The sequence below is a fragment of the Tympanuchus pallidicinctus genome, unplaced genomic scaffold, assembly GCF_026119805.1.
Source record: "Tympanuchus pallidicinctus isolate F22 unplaced genomic scaffold, pur_lepc_1.0 scaffold15, whole genome shotgun sequence".
Lineage (NCBI taxonomy): Eukaryota > Metazoa > Chordata > Aves > Galliformes > Phasianidae > Tympanuchus > Tympanuchus pallidicinctus.
This window is the reverse complement of record NW_026294669.1, coordinates 19,447,894-19,461,080: the sequence shown is the minus strand read 5'-3', so window position 1 is coordinate 19,461,080 and position 13,187 is coordinate 19,447,894. Positions and strand designations below refer to the sequence as shown.

The window sequence follows — 13,187 nt, the reverse complement described above, 5'->3', positions numbered from 1 at the left end:
AGATACCCACTGTTTCCAGGCTGTTATGAACAGTTATTTTAAGTGACAGGTGATTCTCCTAATCTGCTACTGCACTGCTACATTTTCCTACTACCATCGCAGAGCCATGGCCAAGTACACCATTAATCTCTGTTGCCCGGAGGCCTAGCACTTAAAGGAGTGTGATTTTCATTTTATTAGCTCAGCCTTTTTCAGGAAGCAGATTACGATAGGGGCTGGGGAAAGAAGCCAAAAGCAGCAAAAGGGCCAGAGCAAGCTACAAAGCAAAATGAACTACAAAGCTACCTGTTGTTCTGCAAAGGCCACTAATTATTGACTTTCTGAAAGTCGCATGGAAAAGCAAACACTTTCCAATGCTTTCCACTCACAGCCAAGAGCTCAATCTGTGTGGATTTAAAACGGGTTTTACAGACCTCATTTTCACTGGCAGAAAGCATTTTTCCAAAGTCCCATTTCAAAACACAGCTTTCCATTTTGCCCAGCGTTCTCTTGCTGTAAGTAGGAGATACACTGCTTGCGTTTTTGTTTTTTCTTTGAAACAGTCAAACAGCACACGAAAACTGTGTAATTCAGTAGTTTCAATTTCTCTCTTACAAACTGTACATCTCCCCCAGATTTAAAAGAAAGAGCACTGGCTCAGGAACAGACGTTATTTACTAGATTGTGTTATAATTAAACTGTGATAAAATTATTAAAGACACAGCGTTAAAGAGATTTTCAGTCAGATTTTCTCTCACAGTGGCAGTCTTTCTTACTGCATAAAATCCTCTTACAGTAATGAGAGGTTTAACTCAAAAAGTGACAAACGTGTGCTCAAAGAAAAGCTCAGGAGCCGAGGCACCCTGCTCTCAGCCACCCCGTCGGACTCCCCTGGAAATCCATGCCAACCCTGCCACCGTCGCTACTTCACTTGTGGGCAGCCATGAGGCGCTGAGCTGTGGCATCAGCAGGACCAGCTGGCGATGTGGCTGCAAGCAGTCCCAGCCAAATGCAAGCACAAAAAGAGTTCATTTCCCATCCCAGCTGGCTGCTGCTGATCCAAACATTTTTGCCTTCCCCATGCTGGACATGCTCACTCTACAGGCTCCAGTGACCAACAGGCAAGGAATTGCTGTCTTCTGTAACAAACAATTTCAGAATATAGATTTAAATGTCATCTTACTTGCAGGGTAATGCATGCCAGCTCCATTTGGACTCATAAAAATGAAGGGAATCCAGGTCCATGTTTCAGACAACGCTGAATTAATCAAAGTACAGAAGCAGCTGCTCAGAGTTCTTTTTCCAAAGAGCACCTTGGCAGAGCAGCACTGCAGCCTTCGCGTGAAGGCAGTGCTTGCTGGACTAACAACCAGAACAAGCACACACTGTTCATGAGCATGCCAAAGCCATTATAAAAAAACCCGCAGGAGTTTTAATACGGTTGAGATGTCATTCCTCTATTTCTTTCACTGGGTGAAGTAAATCATTTTCATATGAGACTAAGAAAGAAGCTCAGCACAAAGGACAGACACCTTGTCACCCCTACTGGAGGGGCAGCCACCCCTGTACTAACCAGAGCCATATCCTGCAGCAGCCCAACAGCTCCGAGACACTTGCTGCTCCCCCTCCTCCTGAGCCACCACCTTCTCCTGTTCCCTCTAAACTACAGGGGCAGGACAAGACTCCTCTTAACTACAAGGCAGGACAAGACCCTCGCATGGGACACACAGCACAGGCTCCCCACATTCTGGTGACACGCAGCAGCTCATTCACACGAGCCCAGGACAGGAGGCTGCATGGAGCCATCCCCGTTGCCAGAGCATGGTCAGCCGCTTGCACACTAACACACAGCTTTGAAATCACTCCTTCAGTCTTAGAACCATCATAACCCTGTGTTAAACGCGTGCAACAGTGTCAATGGCTTTGCAGGGCTTTTCTTCAAGCCAAGAACTTGATCAGAAAAGCAGATACGGCCCTAGGTACATGTACTGACACACAGTCCCAACACTAACCAGAGGCAAAGGGCAAAGACTTTCACAGCACTTTGAAGAACACTCCAACAAGGTGATGTGTAGAACCAAGGAAATGCCTCAATAGTCAGAGGGTCTCTTACAGAGCCTTTTCTAATGGTATTCGCAGATACTGAAACAATGATCAAATACACAACAAACTTCTCCCTATACAGATCTGCAGAAGACATTACATTTTACTGTAAGTAGGAACATACAAACTCTGAGAATTCCAACAAGCTTGCAAAAGCTGAGAACAAGATTTTCTGTTTGCAGTGTAGTTCACACCTGCGCCGTGCCAAGAAACCCCCTTGCATTCTCTGCAGCCTGGCACACCTCCCAGCAGGCACACGCCCCATTTTACAGCCTCCTCTCAGACATTTTTTTTCATCCCACCACTCCCTATATTCTCACCAGTGCAAAATCTGAAATTATTTCTATCAGGAACTTTTAGCATTCTGCTTTCCTGCAGGCAGCAAGTAGTGCAACAAGTACTTCCGCTGGGACTGGGACTGGATCTGGATCTGACCTGGCATCAGAAACACATTCTTCTGGGATGTGCGGCTAAGAAAAAACCCAACTCTTCAGCTACGTTCAGGAGGCATCCTATGTAGCTCCTAAACATTTCTCTAGCAGAAAAACTAGCTGAATGAAACATTTGCAGGTCTTACACACATTGTTAGTATCTGCTGCAGTAGTAGGCTGTTTGTATGAAATAAGGAGAACATAGTATTGTAGCATCTCAGCCATGAAAACAATGTGCTTCTTACTTAAGACTTGCTTCACACTAAGCAATCGTGTCTGAGCCGTGTTCTGATCTCAGACACACTGCTGGATACAGCCAAGAGCAGCAGATCGAACCGCCATGCGGTTTCAGCAGCACCGGTGGGAGGCTGACCAGTCTTTGTGATTCCCTCACGCACATCATGTGAAAAGAGCTACGAGAATAGAGGGACCCAGATAAATCAATCACACATAGGAAGCACATGCTTGCTACCAGCCAACAGCTGGCTGCCACCTCCAGGCACTTCCAGGACAAATATTCCTTTCCCTCAGACCTTTGACCCACACATGTACTGCTGAGCAAACAACCTCTGGTGTTACAGGCATGAGTTGTTGCCAGAACATTTTCAATCTTGTTCTACTTTATATGTTAGAGAGGTATTTTATAAGGCTACTTATGAGGAGGGTATCAATGCCAGCCAAATGAGGCAGAAGTTAAATGCATTTACCTCCATTTGAAAAATCTCCTTGGCCATCTTCACTAAAAAGGAACTGCTGTCAGAAATTCTGCCATTCCTATGGACACCATCAGCGTAAGTTGCTGGTTTCAATGAACAAAATGCTGATGGTTCCTATTTGCTGTTCCTTGCATCTCCAGGATCCCCAAAGATCTCTGAAAGGGAAAAACAAACGTGAAGAACACGGCTGAACAGCAACCTATGAACTCAACAGCTGACAGCGAAATCCATACACAGACCCTGGAGGGGCCTTAGCCTCTTTTTAAGCTGCAGAGCACGTTCAGACAGGGAGCGTCCCGCAAGTGCCTCCCTGCTATCCATAACCCTAGGCAACTTCTCCCTTCCCAATGCAGACATAACATCCTCGCACATGCTATTACTGCTGCATAAAGGAAATCAATATTAAGAAATGACATATTTTTAGATGCAGTTCTGAATCAGGAAACGAGAAAAACAGCCAATGCTCCAGCAAAGCCAAAGCTGGCCAGTCCATGCTAGCAAACGTTAAAAGAAATAAAAGAAAAAAAATCACAATTTAGAACCAGTAATTCCTACCTTCTACTGTCATTTCAAAGCCATAAAAATTCCATCTCGCTTCACAGAGGAATACACCTGCACTGCTCTTAAAAATAAAACAAGGTAGCTACAGTTCTCTTTTTTTCCAAGCAGTAGTTCCAGAATTCACAAAACAGTCCCAAAACACATCATGCTCTCTACTTCAGAGCCAAGGGAAGTCCATCTCACCAAGGATACATTTGATGCTAATATCAAAAAGGGAGCTTTACTAACTGTGGATCAGTCCACTTCTTTTTAAAATACTGAATGATTCACTCAAAAATGGAAGAGAAACTCTCTTCCATACATTCAAGTTTGCTTCTCTAGGTTATATTCTCCTGACATTACTTTCAAAGCAGCAACTTGCTTTAACATAATCAACAATATTAATAAATGAATTAATCACTGCTTCCAGACCATCCTATATATCAGTTCCTTCAAGTTTTCCTTTTACAGTAACCTACCCTGTTTTTTACCAAGACGAGGTGCTGATTTTCTGGTGAACATTTCGTAGTACAAATCACGCATTCAATAACATGGATTTTTGCTTGCTTTAAATAGCTGTTTGCCTGAGAGCCTCATCTCAATTGCATCCTTTCTGCAGAGCATGCAAGACATGTCATTCTTACAGTTATGGCTGGACTGAGCCAACTATCCCCAGCAAGCTCTGACAGAATCAAAAGCTGATTTTGAACAGAAACTCCTCAAAACAAGTAAGGTATCTTCTAGGAAAATGTAGGAGCTTGCATTCCTTACAAAGCTGACAGTTGCTCTGGTACATGGGGAGAAGGTTTGGGGTAGAGTTTAACACAAGAGAATAAGAATGGCCCACTCTGACTACTGACAATTTGCTGCTGCAATATGCCAGGCAACCCAACAAACCAACATGGGAAGTGTTCTCTTTTACTCTGGAGATAATCCAGACAGCAACAAACTGACTGGTGAAAGCACTCTTCTCCGCTTGTTATCCTTCAAGAAAAAACATTTATGAGAAGCCAAGCTACTTGTCTCATTCTGCACAAGTTTATCTTTGTTATTTGTAAATTAATATCAGCAGCATCAGTAACCTGTACCACACAGAAAACAGCACTTGTTTCAGCTAGCACCATAACAGAGATTTTCTCCTCCTATTTTTCCAGTTAAAGAAGAAGAAACAATAACTAACACTTTAATTAAATCGATATTTTTGATGAAAGAGCCAATATAACTGCAGCATCTTTATTGAAGGGCAGTCAACAGTAAAGAGTCTCCTAGGAAGCTTAGATATTAAAAACTGTTAAATTTAAATACTTTATTTGATAGTTCCGCTACAAAGACCTACGTAAGTTTTGTACTGTTACAGACCAGCTCCACCAAATAGCCCAGGTGCAGACTGACATGGTTGGCCAGTACTTCCAAAGAGGTACCAACACAGAGTATTCATTACCTCCTGCCAAGATGCAACACTTGTGGAGCGCAGCAAAAAAGGCGTGAATTAGGACTACAGATGTGAATTAGTTCTAACAGCAGACAGTGCAGCATATGCAGCCTCACACCTGGGTGAAGATAGCCCTGATGGAAGGGCTGCCTTACGGCTCATCCTTAAAGCATATGCCATGTAAGGAATCCTCCTCACCATCAAGGTGGTAGTACAAGAGTGAAACTGCTGCAGAGCTTGTCGCACGCCTTCTGACAGCGATTCTGGTGGGGCTGTCTCTCTGCCTGGCACTACTGGTACACCCCATATCCGCTCTGTAGGCTTGGGAAATTTGGAAAATGAAAGCAGAAACCAAAGGAAACCACGCTCCCAAATAAAAATGCTAAGTTGTAAGATTCCAGTTAACAGATAGTTTAACTACACAGGGCTCCTCTCCCTGCTGAGAAAAGACCTGGGAAGCATGTCCCAACCCTGATGCTTGGAAACACAGCAGCACACAAATGCCTTGTGTCACGCACGTTGCATTCTTCAAGCTTGAATGGCACATTCTTTCTCCCTGCATCTTGGCCATAACACTCTCCTTTGTCTCCCACCCTTCTGCGGCAGGTGGGGTTACATTTTAGGTCTGAAGAACACCATGAACCTTCCTGTGCTGCTCAGCCAGTAGGAGCAGGCCGGCAGCTGGCCTCAAGCAGCTGTCTGCCAGCTGAAGGTCTCAGGGTGCCCGCTGTAGGAGGCAGGCTTGCACCAGGCAGGCAGGCAGGATGGCCAGACAGCTCACCCCTGGCTGCAGCCTTGGTCTTGAGGAGGGGCTGCAGAAAAACACAGCCCAGCTCCCTCCTGCCTCAGGTTTCTGGCACAAGTACTCATTGCAGCTCACTTGACACCACTTCCAAACAGGAGTGAATGTCAAAGAGGGGTATAAAAATGACTTCTCATCCTAAACCTCTCCCAGTATTTTAACAATATGACATACTGTTGTTTCATCCCTGACAATATTTCCTGGATGGTTTCACTGAAGGCTGTCAGTCAGACATGCACACACAGGTATGTCTTCTTTGCCCACTTGTGTGCTTCTATCAGCTGGATTGAGAAGCACAGCCGGCACAGCAGTGGGGTATCCCAGCTGGGAGCCACCCAGCACTCCCCTGCCCAGCTCCAGGACCAACTTCAGCAGCACTCCCTCAGCCTCTCTGCCCAAAAACAAAACAACTTGTCAAGGCAATGCAATTCCTTTGCCCCTAACTCCCACGTTGTGCAGCTCATCAGTTTCCATTCTGTTTAGTGAAGTGAAAAACCCTCTCCTCCTTCCTGAGACCAAGGTCTGCCCTCGTCTTGTGCTGCTTTGTTCCCATTACACTACGCTGACCCTGTTGGTTTCAGAGGATGCAAATTTAGCTTTCTGATCCTGTTCCTCTTGTTCCTGAGATGTGTCAGATACCTCAGCAGACTACAGCAGCAACAGAGCTCTCTGGGCCAGCATATACTGTGTCTGTCAGGACTGATTTATAACATGGTATTATTTAATAAGAACTACCTGGTATATATTCAATCCTTTGAGAAAGAATAAATACAACAGACTTGGACCAGAAGAACTTAAAGCAATTTCGGGTAATTTAGCCATTACTTCTATTTTAATGTTCTTGCAAGGGCTTGGCAGGGCTGCATTTAACACAAAACACTCTTCTCTTTCCAAATGCACAGTCTAAGGAGAGAGTTGTGCCTCCTCAAATACCATTCACATTTATGGAGACATGCAAAAACAAGAAAGCATAAGCCAAAGTACTTCTAAGCCTGCATAACGTCTATCCCACGCATTTTAATGCCCAAGCCAAAGAGATGATACCTCTTACATTACAAACTGATACACTGATCAGGCTCAGCACAGACACAAACCTCAAGCTAGGAGCCACATCAGGTACGTGCACCTAGCAGTAAGAGCATAACAACATAAGGGCCTTTCACTGAAGCCGACAAGGTAGGCAGTTCCTCAAAGCTGCAGTCTGAACTGAACCACTTAGCATCAGTACAGATCAAAGCTCTGTGCTAGAGTTCTCACTCACGGAAGGCTTCTGCTAGTGCAGCAATGAATTACCATTTAACTAATGCTTAATAACATTGCAAGTGTACGATTGTTGAGCACCTCCAGGTGATCATAAAAAAAAAGAAAAAGAAAAAAAAAAAGGTTACTCTTCCCCAAGAGCTATGCGACCTCTTGACAAACAACTTCCAGGGGTGGGAGGACTGAGGCTGAGGCCTGCTGTCCCCACGCAGGAGGCTCAACTCTGTGCTATCAGCACCTGGAATGCCCAGCACCACTTTGCGAGGCCGAGCCTGCAGCGCACACAGCCAACAGCAAAGGACTGTGCTGCAGTGTGTCCTCCTGGCACAGCCTTTGCAGAACTGCCCAAAGCTGTCCTCCCAGAAGCTCGCCGTTACTGCATGGCCTGCGCCTGGGAGCAGACACACCAGTGCAGCCACCTGAACACATGTCCCTCACGCACCCCATGCTGGCACAGCTCCACCTGCAGCACACCCTGGTGACAACAGGAAGCCAACAAACAAACACAAACATGCTGTGACCAGAAACCAGGAGCTGCAGACACAGCTCGCAACAAGCTCACTTTTGCTGTTCAGAAATGTGTTTTGTCACTGCAACGAAGAACTCCCCCGGCCAGGCCAATATGCTCCCTAGGCAGCTGTGCCGGGCAGGCAGGGGCTGGCCTGGAGCTCCTGAGCTGAAAAGACTGTCAGAAGTCTTATTTCTGTTATTTATAAAACCAAGCTTATAGTGAATTTAAACCAAACTGAAATACATCTGGTGTAAGGCAAAAAAAAAAAAAAAAGCAAGTCCATGCACCTAAAGCACTGCTCTTTTCCTACATTGACACAGCAGATAAACCAGTGCAGCTTTCTGGTGTGCCCCAGGTCAATGCTAACTTCACCCTCCTTCCCTCAGCAAGATTCGGCAGAACTGAGCACATCGTTCTTCTCTGGTCCTGTGTGGAATACAAAAAATGAATTGAAGATAATGACCTCTTCTTTTTCACCTGCAGGAACGGGAGTCAGATACTGACAACTATGCTACAGTCTCCAATATTTGTAAACCTGAACACAAAACCTGTCAGCTGTATTTCTGCCAGAGGTAACACAGACTAACTCAAACTTAGCACAGGAGAAGGACAAACTTTCTGCTGTTTTATTCCACCTACAGCAGCCTGCTCTAGTGGGGCTTGGAGCTGGATGGTCTTTACGGCCTCTTCCAACCCAGACCATTCTGTGATTCTGTGACTCAATTCCACTTTCTTGCCCCTTATGTAACGTAAGCAGCAAAATTATCTCCTTGTTTCTTTTAGGCATTGTATAAGTACAATATATCTCTTTTAAAATCTTGCCCTTACTACTGCAGGGGAACTTTAAGTTCTCCCTCCTCCTTCCCAACTTCACTTGATCCTGACTTTTCCCACAGGACGTCCATCTTGATGACATGAAACGGTTTTACTATCACAAAGTAATGGAGCATGTTGAATGGGTTATCCAAGAACAGCTTTCACAGACAAAAACAGGAACACATCCAAACAAAAATCCTCAGGATTTTTGACAGCAAGGACATGGTAAGAAAACAAGGACACTTGATAGCAAGCCAATTTTTTTTTTTTTTTTTTTTTTTTTTTTTTGCATTGATAGAAGCTCTAAAAGATGAGCATTGTTAAGGTCTTTAAATCCTGAAAATGCAAACACACGCTGCTATGAATTCAGCCCACCTGAACTTTGAATTATTTAGTAACAGCTCTGCAAGCAGAAATTTATAGTTTCCAATGCAGATGATCACAGTCCAGCCCTCCTCTGTTGCTAGAGCAGTGAGCACAGGCCCTCTGACAACGCAGAAATACTGGCTAAATGCCACTGAGGATGCACTACAGCAGCAGTACAGCAATGTCAGCAGCCTGCTGACCAAAGGCAACTCTGTTTTATATTGATAGAATGGCTCACAGCAGAGATATGCAGTATCAGCAGAACCTGTCACAAGTAAAAATTCCAGTAAGCAATCTTTTAGGCTTTACAGTTCCGAATGGGCAGCACAGACTTGGCACAAAACACCTACCCACTGCTTTTCTTCTGAAGAGGAGATCCTGAATGTTGCCATAGTCTCATCCTTTTTTTTGCCTTAAGCAATAAGAAGCCTACATAAATTCAGCTTCATTTCTGTGTTAAAAGTAATACCAGAATTGACTGCAAATTATAAGCAAATGTAGATGTTCTTAGGACTTGTATTCTGATTCAAGAGATCAGCTTAAACCATTCTGAAAAGGACCATCTCACATGTTGTGTGCACATGTATATCTCATCATATAAAATATCAGTGTGTATACATATGTTATAAATAAAACTATGAGCAAATTAGTACTAAGCAGCTAATAACATTTCTAATAACAGCATACAGCATGAAGAAGCTAACATACCACCTACATTCAGCTACAGACCCCTGCATTCTCCATTGCAAACTAATGAAACTTTAACTCCAATAGCTATGCAGCCCCAAGTCACGGCTGTTGTACCTCCACCACCTCTCAGAAGCACAGCTCCCATACCTTTGTCACACTGACAGACGAAGAGCAGACCAACCTCACGCAGGGCAAGCAGCCCAGCTCCCTGAGAACTCCATTAAGGTTTTCTGCTCCTGATTCACTGTGCTTGACAATGGACCAGAACTGCACACAGAAATCCAGGCAGGCAGCCCTCAGTCCATCTGACAGTAACAGTAATGCTTCCCCAACGCATATTAAGACTGCATTCAGCTCTTTCACACCCACAAGCCTTTAGCAGTCCACTTTCAGTTATTGTGTCTCCTCTTCATCTCTCAAACTTCTCTCACTTGAAAATACTCACATAGAATAACAGAAAGTTGTTACCAGCCCCCAGCCTTCTATAAAGTACCCTTTACAAATAAATTTAACACATTTCTTGAACAGTCACCTACCTGTGCCATTAGGAGTTAAGTAATTACCAATTAGCAAACACAGCATTAGTATCTAACATTGACAAACAAAGTAGTTGCCATTCAAAGGTAATATGTAAGCTGCAATCTTCCGTAACTAGGAAAAAAGTGACCAAAGGTAAACACCATGTTTAAAAGCAGGTTACTTCAGCTGTACCTTCACGTGTCACACTTAAAGACATTTCCCACTCCCCTTCTTACCAAGGCATTTCATAATGCTTAACATGGAAATTATCTAGCCGAGGCAGAAGAGAAAGCAAATCATTTAAGAATCACTTAAAGTGAGCTGAGAGGAAAAACCAAGGATCTGTAGCTTGTTTTACAGACTAAAACATCTCTTCCACAGAACTCACATATTTCACCATTTCTCATTTGTTTTCTCAAGGACTTAATGATCTTGCATACAACAGTTGTAACTGCATTATAACATCATAAAGCTGTGTGGAGTGGCAGGGGTTGGTGGAGGATTTTGGGGTAAAGGTTCTCTTTGAGATAAGAATCCAAGCATCAAGTTCCACTGGTGACATAGGGTTTGTGTATTTTGGTAACAACTGACTAACCATAACTGAGTTTTAAAGGTAGCACCTAACGAAGAAGATGGGATGAAATAATTACTTCTATCTGTCACAAGAGAGAACTTGATATAAAAACACTTCTGCAGTAGAGCTAGGACAAACCAACACACAGCTGGGAATGGAGGCACTGCACCCTGCAGACCAACACGAAGCTCCTGCTGCTGTGAGTGATGAGCAGCATGCAGGGACCAGACATGTCTCCCAGTACCAGACCTCAATGCAATCTCCATTCCTTCACCTCTCACTTTCACTAGTTACCTGGACAGCAGACAATCTGCTCCACCTACAAACAGCCAAACTATCTACAAACTGACATCCACTGAATGTGCCAGAATGAGTCGCTTAATATTGATGTTGCTCATTTTTATCTGAGCATTTACAAAGATATAGTCTAACCTGGTAGCCTTTGCTCCACTGCAATTCCACCAATTCCAGGCATAACAAAGTGAGCTTAGCATACCTTAGCCTCTGTGAAAGACAATTACATTTCAGCACATCAACAGACAAAAACGTTGCTCAAAACAACCATTATATGCCCATCCTACACAAACGAACCAAACATGGGTTTTCCAAGCAGCTTCCTTGGGTAGCAACCCAATTCTTTACGCTAAAACTCATGCAAAGATTTTAGAAACCAACCAAAACATCACATGCTTAGAACCACGCCTCACCACAAAACAGTTTCTCTACGGAGGTTTTGTCTCTACCAAGACCCCTGCTATTCAAGAAGGCCGAGATTCAGCACGCCTTGCCAACCCCAGCAGCATCTGACTCTGCCCATCTCAGACTGCCTGCACACAAAGCACAACTTTCATGCTCATCATCCCTGAGGCATTCCAGTCAAACACTGCAGACTAGCTCCAACACTGTGACTTCTGTTAATTAGCCTTCTGTCTCCATATGTTCTGACACACTCATTCTATCAGCATTTGATAACACAATGGCAAACTAACAAGCTTCAGACACCGCATTCATAGCAGAACTAAACGAGACCAGCGCACGCGTAATGCTGGCAAGAATTAAGATAAGGGCCTCTGGGAAGTAACTCGCAGAGCTGTGTTTCAGTCTTGATTTACGTTTGGGTCCCTGAGTACCAGTCAGAAGGTGGAAACTGTCCTTCATGCTCCTTTACACATTATAACTCCTATTAAATCACACAAAACACAAGTCTGAACGATGCCAGTCCAAATAGCTTTTAACTAAGTTTACCAGCTAACTTTATTGTGGATATGATTGCTGCCCAGAGTCATTTTCCCGCACTCTCTATCCAGACCGCAGATTCACCTTCCCTTACGTTAAAGCTAAATGTTCAGAGACATTTGCTTCATAACAGTGCCTTACAGGAGATGCACTCTGCACAGCAAGTACCGGCGGGGCAAGTGACTGCTCAGGTGTAGCCATTGAGAAATGCTGGGGCACGGAGCCCCAGCCAGCCCTCCTCAGGACACATAGAGGACTTTCCTTCGCTCTCACGACGCAGGGAAGGCAACTCCTCTCCCCCTCCTACGTCCCGCCAACCATCCCAGTATTCCCCACGCCACCCCGCGCACGACCGCCCAGCAGCACGGGCGGGACGAGACCCTTCGAGCGCCCGGACGCGCCCGCGGAGCGCCGGCTCGGGGAGCACGGCCGCGGGATCCCACCGCCCGGCGGCGCCGACTGCCGCGGACGGCCGCCGGCAGCTCAGGCGCGGAAGCCTCCCGCCTGGGGCGCCGCTCGTTCGTCCCCGTTCCGCCCCGGGCTCCCGCGAGTCCCGGCGGCAGGCGCCTCGCCGCCTCCCAGCGCCCCGCGGCAGGTGCCGCCCTCCCCGCCGCCCCCCGCTGGCAGGTGATAGCCCGGACGCGCCGCGCCACCAGGGGCGGCCCCGGCGGCGGAAGGAGGGCCCGGGACGGGGCCCGGCGGCACTTACAGCCGTTTCTCCTGCGGCTGCAGCTGCCGGTGCATGGCCAGCGAGAAACCGAAGAGGCTGCCCGGCTCCCCGCGCCGGCCGATCACGTTCTCCGCATCCAGGTTGAAGGCGCCGACCAGCCCCGGCAGCAGGGGCAGGTAGAGGAGGAGCGCGGCCGCCATCTGCTCCGGCCGGCACGAGAACCTGCCGCCCAGCGCCGCCGCTCCCTCCGCGCCCGTCTCACCGCGCCGTGCCGTTCCCCGCCCCGCCCTCCTCCCCGCGGGCGGCCCGGCCCCCCGAGCGGCGCTCGCGCCTCGCGCCGCTGCAGCGGGGGCGGCGCAAAATGTCGGTCGGGTGCGGGGCGCCGCCCTGCAGGAAGCACGGCTCGCCGCGCCCCGGCCCCGCGCTTTGAACGCAGAAAAGCCTGCCGGCGGGCGGGCAGCCGCGGAACCCGAGCACGGTGCGGGAGCGGCGGCGGTCCGGGGAAGGCTCGGCGCCGTGCCCCCACGGCGGCCGCGTGCGTC

At 46.7% G+C, this 13,187-nt stretch overlaps 1 protein-coding gene across 3 annotated transcripts in view; it reads right to left on the bottom strand.

The window, feature by feature from the left end:
• The window catches only part of ITGA6 (integrin subunit alpha 6), a 40,156-nt gene extending 27,230 nt beyond the window's left edge, over positions 1 to 12,926 (bottom strand). For 2 of the 3 annotated variants that reach the window (XM_052674630.1, XM_052674631.1), the window contains exon 1: positions 12,685 to 12,925. In XM_052674630.1, coding sequence (XP_052530590.1) covers positions 12,685 to 12,845 — 161 coding nt within the window. In that variant the 5' untranslated portion in view covers positions 12,846 to 12,925. Of the gene's footprint in view, positions 1 to 12,684 lie in introns of all 3 variants that reach the window. The other variant, XM_052674632.1, reaches the window with a different exon arrangement.
• Positions 12,927 to 13,187: the final 261 nt, after the last annotated feature.